The sequence below is a fragment of the Eretmochelys imbricata genome, chromosome 14 (assembly GCF_965152235.1).
Source record: "Eretmochelys imbricata isolate rEreImb1 chromosome 14, rEreImb1.hap1, whole genome shotgun sequence".
Taxonomy (NCBI): Eukaryota; Metazoa; Chordata; order Testudines; family Cheloniidae; genus Eretmochelys; species Eretmochelys imbricata.
The window spans coordinates 15,322,160-15,340,341 of NC_135585.1; the positions used below are offsets into that span (position 1 = coordinate 15,322,160).

Sequence of the window (18,182 nt, forward strand, 5' to 3'; positions counted from 1 at the left end):
CTCATAATTGGCAGGAATGCAGAGATGGATTCCCACTTATTTGTGTAGAAGTGGGGTAATAGAAACACCAAGATGCTGCAAAGGCTTTCTCTATTCTGCTCCTTCTCAGATCATTGTGGGTGGGGATAGTGCTTTAAATTACCTGTCCAGTCCAGTGATTTGAGTCAAATGTCCCAGGCCCCATGTAGGCTGAGGCACAGATATAAAGAACTCTCCTTCCTGGCAAGTTCTGACACTCATTTTAAACGCTCTGGAAACAATCACACTATAAGAAAAGGAGTACTTGTGGCACCTTAGAGACTAACCAGTTTATTTGAGCAAGAGCTGTAGCTCACGAAAGCTTTTGCTCAAATAAATTCGTTAGTCTCTAAGGTGCCACAAGTACTCCTTTTCTTTTTGCGAATACAGACTAGCACGGCTGTTACTCTGAAACCTAATCACACTATAAATTTCCAACTTGCTCCACATATGTACACACCCCTTCCTTGGGGAAAAATCCACACCCTAGGTCTGAATCTTCAGGTTCTACCCATTTGCTGTACTCCTTTCTGTCCTGGAGAGTGACATAAGATGCTACCTTTGCTGCGCTGGCTGAATACTAGAATCCATATCCTGCTGTCCCAAGTGGTGTTGCTGGTATGCTAGGGCAGGGCTTTTTATTTCTGCATTAGGTGCTCTGAGTGGATCATAAAATGTTGGTGAAGTGGTGGAATTTACAAGGTACAGAGCACTATACTTTCTTGTAGCACTGCACTGAGGCACAGGTGCACTATTCTCTCCCCCTTCCCCCTTAGTAGAGGATTAAGCTTGATGATTTACAGAAGCAGGCTAATAATTAACCTAACTACATTCCAGGCAACACCAGCTCCTTATGCTATACCCATAATGCCAGCCTAAGATGTTTACTTTCCCCTCCTCAGCTCAGTAGCCACAGGGTTATCTGGGTTAAAAACTGATACTAGTCTATGCTGCCACCAACTCTGGAAGTTAGGTTTCAGAGTAACAGCCGTGTTAGTCTGTATTCGCAAAAAGAAAAGGAGTACTTGTGGCACCTTAGAGACTAACCAATTTATTTGAGCATGAGCTTTCGTGAGCTACAGCTCACTTCATCGGATGCATACCGTGGAAACTGCAGCAGACTTTATATACACACAGAGAATATGAAACAATACCTCCTCCCACCCCACTGTCCTGCTGGTAATAGCTTATCTAAAGTGATCATCAAGTTGGGCCATTTCCAGCACAAATCCAGGTTTTCTCACCCTCCACCCCCCCACACACAAATTCACTCTCCTGCTGGTGATAGCCCATCCAAAGTGACAACTCTTTACACAATGTGCATGATAATCAAGTTGGGCCATTTCCTGCACAAATCCAGGTTCTCTCACCCCCTCACTCCCCTCCCAAAAACCACACACACAAACTCACTATCCTGCTGGTAATAGCTCATTAGCTCAATAGGGAAGTTAGGTGGCTTTTTGAGCTGGTTTCTTCAAACATTTATCTGACTGCTGTGGTATCCTTTTGCATTCTGTCACTTGTCATCTTTCTTGGACAAGGTCGGGTGAAGAGATTTAAAAAAAGTGACAAAGTGTAAACTGCATTGTTTGTTTTTAAAAGCCCCAAGGATTCTAGAATTGAGTAGCATGAAAAAGGGATTATGCAAACCAAATCCTACTATCTGGGATAGTGTGCTGCAGTGGTGTTGAGTTTTAGTCCCTGTTAACTCCCCATATAGCTGTGCTGTCTCATCCAGGCCTGATGAATTCTGTGTTACTTGCTGAAACAAAATAAAGGACCCAATTCTGATTGATTTTTTTTTTTTTACACTCTAAAATCCCACTTGTTTAAACATGATTTTGCTTTTTTACTAGGTTTCTGGTGCCAGGTGGTTAAAGAGGGAAAATGAGAAGATTTTTGAGACACGGACATGATCCTGTAAGAGAGAGGCTCAAGCGTGACCTTTTCCAGTTTAACAAGGTATGGTGGGCTCTTCAAATGAGCTTTAAGGGAAACAAGCATGAAAGAGCAAATCTGTCCATAGTCACTGAAGAGAAAGGAGGGAAGGTTCATTCAGGTATGTATGGAAAAGCTAGATACAACAGAGGTGGATTGCCTTCGTATTTGGTAAATCAAAGCTGGGGTTTTTTTTGTGTTTTTTTTGGTTTTTTTTGTTTGCAATCTGATGCAAACATATTTGTACGTGTGCATGTCTTAAGCTCACAGGCCATTCCTGGGCTTTGAGATACCACATTCTTGGTTTTAGGTCTGTCCAAGAGAAAACAGGTTACTAGCATTTTCTCTTTGAGGGAGTGAGGAGATTATTTCAGTATGACCATAGTCTTGCTGTGACTAATACATAGGACTTTCACAGTGTTTTGAGTCTTTAAAGTGCTGTTTTGAGTCTTTAAAGTGCTACACATGTTCTCACAACACCTCTATGAAGGAAGTAAATATTATACCCATTGTACCAACGGTGTCACCTGGGAAGGGACTGAGACAGAGAAGCTGTGACTTGGCTGACAGCACTGAAGGAGTCTCTGTCAGAGCCACGATTAGATTTTAGGTGTCCTGTTCTCTGGCCATATTTCAATTGGTTAATGCAGAAGTGAGTACATGGGATTCAAATGGGGCAGGCTATATAGGTAGCTCTTGTGGCAAATGTGACTGTGCTGTTGTCCTGCCAGTCAGAAGCTGCACATCCAGGTTTTTGTAGAGGTTCCATTTTCTGCAAACAGGGAACAGCCCTCTCTGAGCACTGGTATCCACCCAGCACTTGAAGAGTTCTATTTAGTTAGGGAACCTTGTCTGCCTGTTTGTAAAATGCCAAGAATACCTTCACAGTTATATCTTTCTCTGCTTTATGTGATGCTTTCTGACTTTAGTGGTGGTATTTGATTTAGTCCTACAAAGGAAAATGTGATATTTACAAGATGGTGACTTTCTGTCTAAGACACTACTTTTTAGTAATTTATTATTTGTAGTTAGTCTCAGTATTTAAGCAAAAATGACCCCTTATACACTCTTCTTTGTTAGCAAGGGATTGATTGGAAACACTTACTGCTAGGAGAATCTACAGTTTGCTTTTCTAGCAAGGAATCCTTTGTCATTTTTTACACTTTTTTCCCAGCAAAGATATGGCTATAAATCTTGGTGTCTTCCATTATTACCTGTAGAGCGATAATAGAAAGGGTTTCAGAGAAGCAAACTTTAGATATAATGGAGACCTCCATAAGACTGGCAGGTCCTAAAAAGTCAGACTTAGGGTTTGGCATGTCAGAGGTTATGACTTTGAGGAGCCAAGAGGTTAAGAATGTTTTCTATTGCTCGTGAATGGTCCTTGTTAAACATGAAGGTCAAGCTTCATGAACACTTAAGTTTCTGTTCTTTAGCACTTTCATGAATTTATTCTTCAAAAGTCCTCAAATATAATGCCGGATAAGAACTTGTCTGGGAAGGGACTAGTAACAGCTCAGATTCTTTATCTAATTTCAGTTGAGAGTCTACAGTATCTAATCAGTGCAGTCAGGTTGTATCTCTTATGTCTGTTAATCATATTTGTTAAGTACTACTACACGTGTTGCTTTTGAGGGCTAATACTATATAACATAAAATCTGGTCACAGAACAGACACAAGGTATTCCCACCCTAGTTCTCTTATTGCACATTCTTGTATAAAGGTTAAATGTGAATCCATTTTGTACATATAAATTCATAGTGCCACTTATATGAGTGGGATATGCTGATGCAGTAACTACAAGTAAGGCTATGTCTACACGGCAGTTGGGAGGGTGCTTCCCAATGCAGGTAGACAGACATTCACTAGCTCTGCCGCAGCTAACATGCTAAAAATAGTAGTGTCACTTTGGTGGCATGGGCTAGCTGCCAGAGTACAATCCTGCCCAACCCCCAGAGGATGTACTTGCATGGGTGGCCCATGCTGCTGCAGCCACATTGCTGTCTTTAGTGCACTAACTTGAGCAGAGCCAGTGCATGTCTGTTTACCAGTGGTGGGAAGCACCTACCCCAGCTGCTGTGTAGACCTGCTTTCAGGGCCAGATTAATCTTTTGTAGGCCCGGCGCCAAACATATCTGTGGGCCCCCATGGAGGCAATGGAGCATGGCACACAGAGGTCAGTCCCCAGAACGAGTGGCCAGCCAGGGGCATGGAATGGCAAGGGCGGCCCCGCTCCGCTCAGCCCAGTGCGAGGGCAGTATTTACAAACCAGAAGTTGCCAGACGCACAGTGGCCCGCCCGGCCCTGTGCTGCCAGCATGCCCCTTCCCTTTTGAGGACTGGCCCATGCCGCGCCACACAACTCCCCTGCCCAACATGAACACCACCCCAACTCCCTAAGGCCACAGTCCCCCCGTGCCGCCCCCCCCCACCCCAAGACTCACTCCCCCACACCTTGCCTCCCGGCTGCACTCACTGGCCCTGCTGGGACCTGACTCTGCCAGGCAGAGCTGGCAGCACAGCCAGGGCTGGTCCCAGGGCAGGGAATTACTCCAGCCCCTCGGGAGGGGTGGGATCAGTCAGGCCAGGGTCTGTCCCGGCCGGGCTCCCTCAGGACCCACTTGCCTGGAGGGGCTCAGCCAAGTCGTCTCGTCCCCACCCTGGGTCTCCCCTGCCCCCATGATTGGCCAGGCTTCTGCACCAGTCCCAGGCAGCTCAGCTCCGGGGAGACAGGCGGGGCCCCACAGATGGTGGGAAGCAGAGACTGTCCGGAGCTGGAGGTGCACTGGGGTCTGGCCAGGGGGCAGAGAGGAGCCAGTGGGTGGGTCCAGGGGGTGGAGAGGAGCCCTCTGCCAGCCAGGGGGCAGGCCAAGCGGAGCAAGTGGTGGGCGGGGGGGTAGCCAGTAGGCTGATGGGGTCTAGGGGCGCAGTGCTAGTGGAGCAGGCTGGGGCCCCTTCTGAGCAGGGGCCCAGCTCCATGGCGTCATTGGCACCATTGTAAATCCAGTACTGCCTGCTCTAACAGATTTGTACTACAAAAATAAACAGGAGCACTCCCGTGAATAAAGAGAAGGGGACAATTTCTTCTCTTGAGGCTGAGATGTATCCTCCTCCTTCACCCCGAAACAGAGCTTGTCATTCTATCAGTATGGGCACAAGCTAGTCCTCAGTTTGTCTAACTTCTTTCCATGCTGGGATGTATGTGCAGTATGTCAAAAGTCGAGTAGTAAGTACTGACTGATTAGTGTAAGGGAGAAAATTGAATGGGTAGTAGACAGAATCTTGGTGACAAAAATATAATGTCCTAATAACCTGGGGCACTGTCTGTTCCTATTTTGCTGACGTTAGTATATCAATTGGAAAGCCTAAATTTTTGATGGGAGATGACAAATTTCTGGGATTTTTCCTTGTACAGCATTTAATTGTTGGACTGTCCCAGAATCCTATGATGCAGAAACCAGGCAAATAGACATGGTCTCAGAAAGCATGATCTTGACATTTCCTCAAATGATGCTTCCTTTTCTGTGCTTATGGGATCTCCACACCTACAGTGTTGTGGTCCTCCAATTAAAATAGAGCTGTATATTCTGGGATGCTTTCTTCCCCTAAAATCTGTCTTGTGTAGCCTTTGAATCCTTCCAGCTAGACTGCTCCGAGAGCCCTATTTCATTTAGTGGGATTATTGGACTGTGGCTTTGTGCATTGGTCAGTATGAATGATTATAGCTATGGAGAAGGATTTTTTTTTTTTAAACGTTAGCTTTGGCTCCTTCTCCATCCCAGTTTAGCTGTATCTCCTGAGGGTTGTTTCTCATTTTAGACCTGTATCTAACGCCATCAAAACACGGACCTGGCTGCTTCTTGCTCTTTGTTCAATATTAGATGTAAAATTCAGTAGTTCTGATGTTGGTAATTAGCAGTAAATCACCATAGCTACATACTCAAGTAATGAATTGGCTATGAGGGTGTAATCCCATTGAAATCAGTGGAGTTGCATCTTCTTATACCAGCAACGAATGGGGCTATTTTAAGGACATGCCTCCTGCCTAACTTGATGTAATTGTTCAATTGTGATTTTAAAAGCATTTTAAAGGCTTATGTCTCCCAGCTTGGTTCTGTCATCTCCTCCCTCTTCTGTCTGCACTCCAGAGTTTACCTGTTGTCAGAAATGGGACAATCCAGAAAATTTTGACGGCCTGAACTGTGCAGCCAGGCTAGCTTTCCAGCCTCTCTTCTATTAAACTCTTATAACAACATGTGCTCTTTAAATAATTGTCTTTCCACATTCTGTGTGGATGACTTGGCTTTGCATACCTCTCTCTGTATGACCAAGAACTACCCTTACTTGTATATACCTGTTGCAAGAATCTGTTTTTAGCTCAATAGGTAGCATAGAGTGAAAGGTTTGTGTACTTGACAATCTACTTTTTTTTAAAAAAGTTCATCCTGCTTTTAGCATAATATCTGATACCTTTGGCTTAGTCCCAATCCTGCAAGACAAAGCATGTTTAGACTGGCATTTTCTGATTAGATGATAGGTAACACATAGGTGAACCAGCCTGTCCTGCAGCTGAGTTGCCAAACTGGGTTATAGTAGAAAAGATATTACTCCACCCGCCTTTTCTTATGAAATTGGAAGCATTCCATGTCATTTATGGCAGAGATGTGCTCTGCATTTTTCCTTCTCTTTAACCCTCTTGCTAACTGGTGTGATGGATGGTTGATTTTAACTCACTGAATAAGGAACTATGTCAAACAGATTTAACACCCACTGGCCTCATTGTTGTCTTCAAAGGGAGTATTTAACAAAGATGCAGTTCCTTTATTTTGCATTGTCATAAAATGTTTGAATAGGAGTGCAGGGGAGGGAAAGGAGGAGGAACAGCTATGAGCCCAATCCATTCAACTTCAGTATGGGTTGAGTCAGCTGTTAGCTATATTTGCTGCAAGAAAGAAATGGGCAAAAGTGAAACACCTCTGTTCACAAATGCTGCTGACACCAGGCTTCCTCTTGCCCTGAACTTGAAACTAGTTTTTGCAGTTTTAGGAGAATGAAAATGAAACCTCCTAGCTCACCTAAAAGAAACAAAAAGGTCCTTTTTGAGAAGGGGATGACATTGCTGTCACACCAGTACTTTATATGCACCAGTAAAAGGCTCTATTGTACTCTCATCCTCCCTTCCCCCACTAGAGGTTCACCTGCTGAACAGATTAAAGTACAGGCTGCTTTCATCAGCCAGACATGAATGAGGGAAAACAGGGACAGCCAAACAGCTCCTACTTTAGTTCTGGCTTCACTGTACTATTTGCAAGGAGAAAGAAATCCGCAGAGAGATCTTGGTTAATCAGTGGAGAGAGAAATCTGTATGCAAAGTCACAGTGCCAAAGCTGAACACAGCAACAAACCTGCCACAATGTCCTTCCTGCCCTCTTGCCTACAGTAGAAACAAACAACAAACCTGGAAATGCACACCCCACACCAGTCATCAATGATGCATATTCAAATAACTTTATTTTATCCATTTTCCCCTCCTTTGTCTGTACATGGTCACACTTAAATTGCAGATGCCTTATCTTGTGTTTGTAAAGCAACAGGCACACCTGCCGTGCTGTTAAAATAAACCCATTCAACTGCAGCTAACTGTTTTGCACTTGTTGTGGGCAGGATATTCCTGTATCCTTGACACGCATTGGGACAGGGGTAGGCAACCTATGGCACGTATGCCAAAGGCGGCACACGAGCTGATTTTCAGTGGCACTCATGCTGCCTGGGTCCTGGCCACTGGTCCGGGGGGCTCTGCATTTTAATTTAATTTTAAATGAAACTTCTTAAACATTTTAAAAACCTTATTTACTTTACATACAACAATAGTTTAGTTATATATTCTAGACTTATAGAAAGAGACCTTCTAAAAACATTAAAATGTATTACCGGCACGCAAAACGTTAAATCAGAGTGAATAAGTGAAGACTCGGCACACCACTTCTGACCCTTGCATTAGGATTTTTGTATTTGCAGCTGGGGGAGAGGAAGACACATGAACTGTATTTCCACTTTTTATAATCAGTGGCAAGCAAGTGTCTATCTTCCATGCATTTCTTTGCCCTTGGGCCTTGAGCTCCATTAAGTGGACCATATTTAGAAACTGAACAGGCAGAATGTGCTGATAGAATCCTCATAGTTTTATTTCTTGGATCAGGAAAATTTGGGAACAAAGACAACAAAGCTTGTCACTGCTGTTTAGATGAACAGCATCTAAATGGTCTTCTTGACAACCTCTTTTACAGCACAAAAATTACTTGTGTTGTATGTAGCACAGATGGAAAAGAGGTGAATTGATTTTAGAGGTCATGGAATCCAGAACGGCATAGCTGTATCTTTTATTGTGAGGTTGAAATGAACCCATGTGATAGACTTTCATTCTAGACAAGGTGTAGATGTCAGTTTTACCAACAGTTGGAATCATTTCTGTGCCTGGTGCCAGCTTATGCTTATCCTAAAGTTACAGAAATCCAGGGAAAAAGCATTTGTGGTTCTTAGTGCTGTTTTAATATGGTAAAATACCACTGAGATGAATCAGCTTGCCTTCTACCTCTGTAAATGTGGGTTCAAATGTGACCTATATCAGCTGTAGCATAAACATTATTAGCTTAGATTTGTGGTTGAATGTTACTGCACTCAAGATTCCCACTGAAGACACCTTCACCGTAGGTAGTAGTAAATGAAATAACTGTCTCTCTTGAATCACATGCGAGCAAACCTTACTTAAAAATAAAACACACACAGTCCTGTTACTGAACGGAATCAGTAAACTGAGGCTACACTATGGGGGGATATCGATCTAAGTTATGCAGCTGCAGCTACATGAATAACGTAGCTGAAGTCAACGTACTTAGATCTACCTACCGTCGGGTCCGCACTACGCAATGTCAACTGGAGACACTCTCCCGTCTAATCCCCTTGCACTTCTCGTTCAGGTGGAGTACAGACAGGAGAGCGATCTGCGGTGGATTTAGCAGGTCTTCACTAGACCCGCTAAATTGACTGCCAGTGCATCGATTGCCACATGTCGAACCCTGGTTCGTGTAGACAAGACCTTAGTAATTGGGGAAAATGGGAGAGTATTGTATATTGTTTCAAGGTATGGGTTTAAATGAAATCTTAGGAAATCACAGCCCTGAGATGCCACATTTCAAGTGATAAGGATTCAAACTATCTTAAGCAGAAAGGAGTGTTTGTCCTCAGATAATACTGAGCACCTATGTAGCACACTGTACTGTAAGCTACTTTATATACAGAATCAGTCCACTTTAGGGTGGAGCAATGTTTCCTTTCTTTCCTACTGGTATTGGATTAACCAAATCAGGTAATTGAGGGTTGGTAGAAAGTGTTGCAGGGACTCGTATCTGTGGTCTTTTATTCCAGATTTATTTTCCATGGTCACTCTGTGAAGCTAGTCCTGTAACAGGCTAAGGCCTTCACTGCCAGACTTGCTCCTTGTGCTCGTGTGCTGTTGCCCACATTCCTCTCAGAAGGACATGTTTGCATTCCAGACCATTTGCCACCTAATCTTCACTACATTTTTTAAAAAAGAAGGGAAAAAAAACCCTTGAAATGTTTTTCCCCTTTCCTATGGCTTGTGGTACCTTTTTTGAACTCTTGGTCACATCACAGAGGAAACTGACTGTACACAGAATAAACAAATGAGAGCATGGAAGAGCTCTTCAGTTTGAGATGATGCTTCTAACACTAGGCCCCATCTACCAGAAAAGGTTTGTGTGTATACTATACCAGCGAGAATGCTAAAGGAAATGCAGTTTATACCAGCAAGAATGCTTTTACTGGTATAAATTAAGTCTTTTCCCTGCCCTCAGAAAGGACCTTTTTGCCAGTATAACTGCATGTTCACTAGATCTTTTACCAGCGCAGCTATATATGTTAGGGGTGAGATTCTCCCTCCCTCTCTTCCCCAATCCTAACTGATGTAGCTATGCTGGCGTAACTTCTAAATGTGGGACTAAAGGCTTGGCTACACTTGCGAGTTAGAGTGCATTAAAGGAGCTCCGGGTTCACTAGCTCACTACCTGTCCACACTAGCAAGGCACGTAGAGTGCTGTGACTCCGCAGCTAGAGCACTCCTGGCACTCCACCTCAGCGAGTGGAATAACGTTTTGTGCGCTCCTGCTGGAGCGGTGCCAGGGTGGACACGCTGGTCTGTTAGTGCACTCTGATCGGCCTTCAGAAGTGTCCCACAATACCTGTTCTAGCCACTCTGGTCATCACTTTGAACTCTACTGCCCTGCCCTCAGGTGACCAACCGTCAGACCCACCCTTTAAATTCTCTGGGAATTTTGAAAATCCCCTTCCTGTTTGCTCAGCAAGGCTTGGAGTGCTCTCAGTGAATCTTTCCAGGTGACCATGCCTCCATGCGCCAGGCGATCCCCAGCATGGAGCAATGGCGAGGTGCTGGATCTCATCAGTGTTTGTGGGGAGGAAGCAGTCCAGTCCCAGCTGTGCTCCAGCCGTAGGAATTACGATACCTTCGGGCAGATATCAAGGGACATGATGGAAAGGGGCCATAACCAGGACACACTCTAGTGCAGGGTTAAAGTGAAGGAGCTGCGGAATGTCTACCGCAAAGCCCGCGAGGCAAACAGCGCTCCGGTGCTGCCCCTGTGACCAGCCGTTTCTACAAAGATCTGGACGCGATACTTGGGGACAATCCCACCTCCACTCAGAATACCACCATGGGCACTTCAGAGCCCAGTTCAACAAGGCAGGAGGAGGAGGAGCAAAGTGGGAGCGAGGGTGCTGAGGTGGAAGAAGACACCCCAGAATCCCTAGATGCATGCAGCAAGGAGCTGTTCTCAAGCCAGGAGGAAGGTAGCCAGTTGCAGTGGCCGGTGCTGGGGAAGGACAAACACCAGATGAGGTTCCCGGTAAGCAGCTTTTATTTTGGGAAGGAAGTTATTTGGTGCAGGCTCTTGGGACGAGGAGGGTTAGGGCTGCATACATGCCTAGATGCAGAATAGGGAGTTAATGTGCTCTCATATCGCGGTAATCTGCCTCAGTGATCTCTTCAAAGGTTTCATCCAGAACTTGGGCAATGCGCTTGTGCAGGTTTCTTGGGAGAGCCACTGTGGTCCTTGTCCCAGTAAGGCTAAATTATCTGCACCACTGTGCTGTGAGGGGTGGGGAGACAATTGCTGCACACAGAAAAGCTGCATATGGGCCAGGGGGGAAGTTGCATTGCAGTAGAAGACCCTCCCTTGCTTCCCAGGTCACCCTCAGCAGCAAGATATCTTCCAGGATGAACTCCTGTGGAAAATGTGGGGACAGTGTTCAGTATAGGGGCCCCCTGCTGCTGTTGGCTCTCCCCAAGGCACAGAAACCCAGAGGACAGTACAGCCATGAAACAATCGGTCACGTTTGACCCTGTGCTTATTCACCATTTTGGGGCTCCTGTGGGTTATGTGCACTCGCTTTGGGACGGGCAAATTTATGCTACGGGCAAATTTATGCTATTGTGTAGACTGTGCTTGCCCTTAAGTACGCGGGAATCATTGCTCTGTCTGGTGTGAACAATGCTGCCTCTGTTAAGTGTTGCATTTTGCCTTTACAGATGCAACCTTGAGATCTCAGCCGTGCATGTAATCACCGGCCAAAGGACTCCAAAAAATCAGAAAGAGGCCATGTAGAAGCAAGGAAGACCTGTTGCATGAAGTAATGCAGCATTCAAGTAATGAAAATCAACAAGTGCAGGAGTGGCAGGACAGTGAAAGGAGGATCCACCAGCAGAATGAGGAGCGCCGGCACAAAAGCTACGACCCTTACCCACTGCACTCAACCCCTATCACCGTGTAGTATAGACATCCTGAAGTGCAGCACTCCTTGCGCAGCACTCCAGACAGGAACACTGAGTATGATAACAGGACATACGCAAATCTGTGATTGTACCGCTCCCCACCCCACCCCCTTGCCCTTTCTGTTTCCTAAGCAGTTGTGTTTCTTTTCAATAAATGGATTTTTTGGCTTTGAAAACATTCTTTATTTTTGCATGAAGTAAAAGATACCTTAGCCCAGGAAAGAAACAGGCACCGCAAGTCAGCGCAGTGCAAACAGATTCCTACTAGCATTGGAACCACTGCACTTAACTCCTGTGCAGGGCTCCAGACATTCTGGAGGCTTTCAGCCTCAAATTGCTCCCTCAAGGCATCCCTAATCCTTGCAGCCCCATGCTGGGCCCCTCTAATAGCCCTGCTCTCTGGCTATTCAGATTCAGCCTCCAGGTGTTGAACCTCTGAGTTCCATGCCTGAGTGAATCGTTCACCCTTCCCTTCACAAATGTTATGGAGGGTACAGCACCCGGATATAACCACGGGGAAGTGGTCATCGACTTTCCTAGGTCCAGCTTCCCACACAGAGTGCCAGCGGCCCTTTAAACGGCCAAAAGCACACTCCACAGTCATTCTGCACCGGCTCACCCTGTTATTGAACCGCTCCTTGCTGCTGTCAAGGCTCCCTGTGTAGGGTTTTATGAGCCACGGCATTAAAGGGTGGGCGGGTCTCCAAGGATCACAATGGGTATTTCGACTTCATGTACGGTGATCATCTGGTCTGGGGAAAGTCCCAGCTTGCAGCTTCCTGAATAGACCAGTGTTCTGAAAGATGCGTACGTCATGACCTTTCCGGGCCAGCCTGTGTTAATGTCAATGAAACTTCCACGGTGATCCACAAGCGCCTGGAGAACCATAGAAAAATATCCCTTCTGATTAATGTACTCAGAGGCTAGGTGGGCTGGTGCCGAAATTGGAATATGTATGCCATCTATCGCCCCTCTGCAGTTAAGGAAACCCATTTGTGCAAAGCCATCCACAATGTCATGCACGTTACCCAGAGTCATGATTCTTCTGAGCAGGATGCGATTAATGGCCCTGCAAACTTGCATCAACACGATTCCAACGGTTGACTTTCCCACTCCAAACTGGTTAGCCACCAATAGCTGGTACACCACTGGTAGCTGTGTGGAGTTGCTAGCTTCCAAATTGCAATAGCCACCTGCTTCTCCACCGTCAGGGCAGCTCTCAATCTCGTGTCCTTGTGCTGCAGGGTGGGGGCGAACTCCTCACACAGTCCAATGAAAGTGGCTTTTCTCATCTGAAAGTTCTGCAGCCACTCCTATTCATCCCAGACTTGCATGACGATGTGATCCCACCACTCAGTGCTTGTTTCCCAAGCCCAAAAGCGGCGTTCCACGGCGGTGAGCACATCCGTGAATGCCACAGGCAAACTCATGTCATATGCGTTACTTGAGTCAATATCCTCATTGGAGCCCTCACTGTCACTTTGGATCATAAGGAATAACTCGCCTGCAAACGTGACATGCTGGCGAGACTCGCCAGCATGTCACTCCTCAGCAGTTCAGGTTCCATTCCCGCAGACCGAAAGGGAAGACAACAAAAAACGTTGAAAGATGATGCCAAATGTGGACGGAAGCACAAGGATCGCTGGGATGCGAACCGATGCATCACGGGGCATTGGGACAGGACCCAGAATGCGCCCCGCCCCCTTCCCATAAGCCACAGCGACAGAATGGGAAGAGGTGCTCTGTGGGATAACTGCCCATAATGCACCGCTCCCAATGCCACTGCAAATGTGGCCACGCCAGTGCGCTTGCAGCTGTCAGTGTGGACAGACTGCAGTGCTTTCCCTCTGTGCTCTCCGAAGGTGGGTTTAACGCCCAGCGCTCTACACCTGCAAGTGTAGCCATGCCCTAGGTAAAGGGGCACTCCATTTGTTCTCTGACTTGTCCTGTGGTCTATTTTAGAAATGACATCCCCTCTGGAAGCCCACAACCTACAGCTCTCTTCAGATCTAATTGTAGTTACTGTCTTAAGACCACATAATGTTCAGATATCCAGGGTTTGAGTCAACTGTACACTGGCACTTCTGAAGACTAGAATCTGAGCTGTTTTCAAATTGCAGTAGTGCCATAGTTGCTGAGTGCAATTTTAAGGAACTGTTTACTCTGTAAACACTTTACATAGGTGTTTATATTCAGTAAACTATTTACGTTCCTAGGTAGATAGTACATATCCACTCCAAACTGTGTGTTTTGGTGTAAGAATGTATTTATGGCAGTCACTAAAACCAAACAAGCTGCTTTTTGTGCTCTTATCCGCTAGAGTTGTGAACATGTCTTTATAATCAGTACTCTGAGCTAGTTTGATATGGCTTGATAGGCCTCTAAATAGTATGAATAAAACCCACAGTGTCCCCTCCTATGTTTGGGAATTGGATCCAGATTCACCAGTTTTCCCAACTGCCCTGTGGGACGCTGCCTTCTTGGTTGGTATGTTGAGTCCATTATGGGCACTTGCCATAAGGCTGCTAACAGGAATTGATATACAAGCTATACATAAAAGCATAGGTGGCGAGCTATGAGAGCCTGTCGTGCCCTTGCTCCACCAAAATTCAGGAATGTGGATCCGGCTCCACCAATGTTTGGGTTTATATTTTCAGAGCCATCCTGTCATAGAATCATAGAATATCCGGGTTGGAAGGGACCTCAGGAGGTCATCTAGTCCAACCGCCTGCTCAAAGCAGGACCAATCCCCAATTAAATCATCCCAGCCAGGGCTTTGTCAAACCTGACCTTAAAAACTTCTAAGGAAGGAGATTCTACCACCTCCCTAGGTAACGCATTCCAGTGTTTCACCACCCTCCTAGTGAAAAAGTTTTTCTTCATATCCAACCTAAACCTCCCCCACTGCAACTTGAGACCATTACTCCTTGTCCTGTCATCCGCTACCTCAGAGAATAGTCTAGAACCATCCTCTTTGGAACCACCTCTCAGGTAGTTGAAAGCAGCTATCAAATCCCCCGTCATTCTTCTCTTCTGCAGACTAAACAATCCCAGTTCCCTCAGCCTCTCCTCAGAAGTCATGTGTTCCAGACCCCTAATCATTTTTGTTGCCCTTCGCTGGACTCTCTCCAATTTCTCCCCATCCTTCTTGTAGTGTGGGGCCCAAAACTGGACACAGTACTCCAGATGAGGCCACATCCTTCTGTAGTGTGGGGCCCAAAACTGGACACAGTACTCCAGATGAGGCCTCACCAATGTCGAATAGAGGGGAACGATCATGTCCCTCGATCTGCTGGCTATGCCCCTACTTATACATCCCAAAATGCCATTGGCCTTCTTGGCAACAAGGGCACACTGTTGACTCATATCCAGCTTCTCGTCCACTGTCACCCCTAGGTCCTTTTCCGCAGAACTGCTGCCTAGCCATTCGGTCCCTAGTCTGTAGCGGTGCATTGGATTCTTCCGTCCTAAGTGCAGGACCCTGCACTTATCCTTGTTGAACCTCATCGGATTTCTTTTGGCCCAATCCTCCAATTTGTCTAGGTCCCTCTGTATCCTGTCCCTCCCTGCCACCATATCTACTACTCCTCCTAGTTTAGTATCATCCGCAAATTTGTTGAGAGTGCAATCCACACCATCCACCAGATCATTTATGAAGATATTGAACAAAACCGGCCCCAGGACCGACCCTTGGGACACTCCACTTGATACCGGCTGCCAACTACACATGGAGCCATTGATCACTACCCGTTGAGCCCGATAATCTAGCCAACTTTCTACCCACCTTATAGTGCATTCATCCAGCCCATACTTCTTTAACTTGCTGACAAGAATACTGTGGGAGACTGTGTCAAAAGCTTTACTAAAGTCAAGAAACAATACATCCACTGCTTTCCCTTCATCCACAGAACCAGTAATCTCATCATAGAAGGCGATTAGATTAGTCAGGCATGACCTTCCCTTGGTGAATCCATGCTGACTGTTCCTGATCACTTTCCTCTCGTGTAAGTGCTTCTGGAGAGATTCCTTGAGGACCTGCTCCATGATTTTTCCGGGGACTGAGGTGAGGCTGACTGGCCTGTAGTTCCCAGGATCCTCCTTCTTCCCTTTTTTAAAGATTGGCACTACATTAGCCTTTTTCCAGTCATCCGGGACTTCCCCCGTTTGCCACGAGTTTTCAAAGATAATGACCAATGGCTCTGCAATCACAGCCGCCAATTCCTTTAGCACTTTCGGATGCAACGCATCCGGCCCCATGGACTTGTGCACGTCCAGCTTTTCTAAATAGTCCCTAACCACCTCTTTCTCCACAGAGGGCTGGCCACCTACTCCCCATGCTGTGTTGCCCAGCGCAGCAGTCTGGGAGTTGACCTTGTTCGTGAAGACGGAGGCAAAGAAAGCATTGAGTACATTAGCTTTTTCCACATCCTCTGTCACTAGGTTGCCTCCCTCATTCAGTAAGGGGCCCACGCTTTCCTTGGCTTTCTTCTTGTTGCCAACATACCTGAAGAAACCCTTCTTGTTACTCTTAATATATCTTGCTAGCTGCAGCTCCAGGTGCAATTTGGCCCTCCTGATTTCATTCCTACATGCCCGAGCAATATTTTTATACTCTTCCCTGGTCATCTGTCCAATCTTCCACTTCTTGTAAGCTTCTTTTTTATGTTTAAGATCCGCAAGGATTTCACCGTTAAGCCAAGCTGGTCGCCTGCCATATTTACTATTCTTTCGACACATCGGGATGGTTTGTCCCTGTAACCTCAATAGGGATTCCTTGAAATACAGCCAGCTCTCCTGGACTCCTTTCCCCCTCATGTTATTCCCCCAGGGGATCCTACCCATCAGCTCCCTGATGGAGTTGAAGTCTGCTTTCCTGAAGTCCAGGGTCCGTATTCTGCTGCTCTCCTTTCTTCCCTGTGTCAGGATCCTGAACTCGACCAACTCATGGTCACTGCCTCCTAGATTCCCATCCACTTTTGCTTCCCCTACTGATTCTTCCCGGTTTGTGAGCAGCAGGTCAAGAAAAGCTCCCCCCCAGTTGGCTCCTCCAGCACTTGCACCAAGAAATTGGGCATCCACCCTGGGCTCCACACTTCAGGGGATCCTGCACTTCAGGGGGATGCAGGCTCCAGGGCGGCCTGGGGTGTTAGCAGGCCTGCTCCACTCCCGCCCTGCCTCTTCCCGGCCCTGCTCTGCCCCCTCCCCTCCCCCATTCTACCCCAAGTCCCTTCCCCGCCTCTTTCCGGTTTCCGTCCCCTCCCCCAAACGACACTGGAAGCTGGCTGGGCTGGGGCCAGGTCACTCACTGCTGCTGGCACCAGGCTCCCCGCTAGCCCCCCAGGCCGCCCTGGATCCCACGTGCCCTTGAAGCACAGGGCCTGGGTTGGTTTCCCCGGTCTGTCCGACGGACAGGATGGCTCTGCTTGGACCTGTTCTGGGCATGACCAAAAATTATACAAACCTGGTACCTATGCATAAGAGGATGTTATACAGACTGACCTTTTTGGAAGTCTAACTTGACTGAAACTCAAGCTGTAATTATCAGTCAGTTTCAGCCATGAACTCTGGAGATGTCCAGAGCTTGAATCATGATTTAACAAAGGTGACTTGAAGTGGAGTGGAGTTGATAAGAGGATTGACTGCGTGCAGTGTAGTGAGTCTTGTAGGTTGTGCTCAGGCGAATTTCTAAGTTTATAACCTTTATAAAACATGAGGAGTCCAACTGGATCCTTGTTTTGGAATATTCCTTTGCCATTTCTATTGTGGCAAAAGTTGCAGTATTTCAACTTTTATGCATCTGTATTGAATAACCAGGAGATCTTGGTAAGTAGATTTGATGGTTATTGACAGAGCTGAGCTGAGACAATCAAACTTCTGTTGGAGCATATTTTGACTTAAAACATTATCTTTGAACCTGCTATATTTGAAACAACTAAACCATATTTAATTTCTGGCTTTTCTGTCCATGTATGATGCACAATGCCCATGACACTACATGTTCTTGAGGTGTTTTTTGTTTTCACCAGACTGTAGAACATGGATTTCCTCACCAGCCCAGTGCATTGGGATATAGCCCCTCTCTCCATCTTATGGCTATCGGGACCAGATCAGGAGCCATCAAACTGTATCCTTTCTACACATATGATTTAGAACTTGCAGTGTCAGGCTGGATTCTCAGATTGTCTGGAGTTTTATCCCACAAACAAAGCAAAGAACCTCACCCAGTAACCTCAGTAACCCTTCTGTTTGAGCTCTAGCACTGCTTTTAGAGAGATGGTTAATTACTCTTGCTTAATTTTTCACCTTATTTTTGTCTGTAGTGGAATATATGATCTTCAGAAATGAGCAAAGTACATGGAAC

General features: G+C 46.2%; 1 protein-coding gene across 6 annotated transcripts in view; it reads left to right on the forward strand.

Moving 5' to 3' along the window:
- Nucleotides 1-18,182, forward strand: part of LLGL2 (LLGL scribble cell polarity complex component 2) — a 65,714-nt gene that overhangs the window by 15,755 nt on the left and 31,777 nt on the right. For all 6 annotated transcript variants that reach the window (XR_013347867.1, XM_077833171.1, XM_077833172.1 and 3 more), the window contains exons 2-3: nt 1,875-1,980; nt 17,848-17,945. Coding sequence is in view for 5 of the 6 variants with exons in the window: in XM_077833171.1 (XP_077689297.1) it covers nt 1,906-1,980; nt 17,848-17,945 (173 nt within the window). In the remaining variant the exon portion in view is untranslated. The remainder of the gene's footprint in view (nt 1-1,874; nt 1,981-17,847; nt 17,946-18,182) is intronic.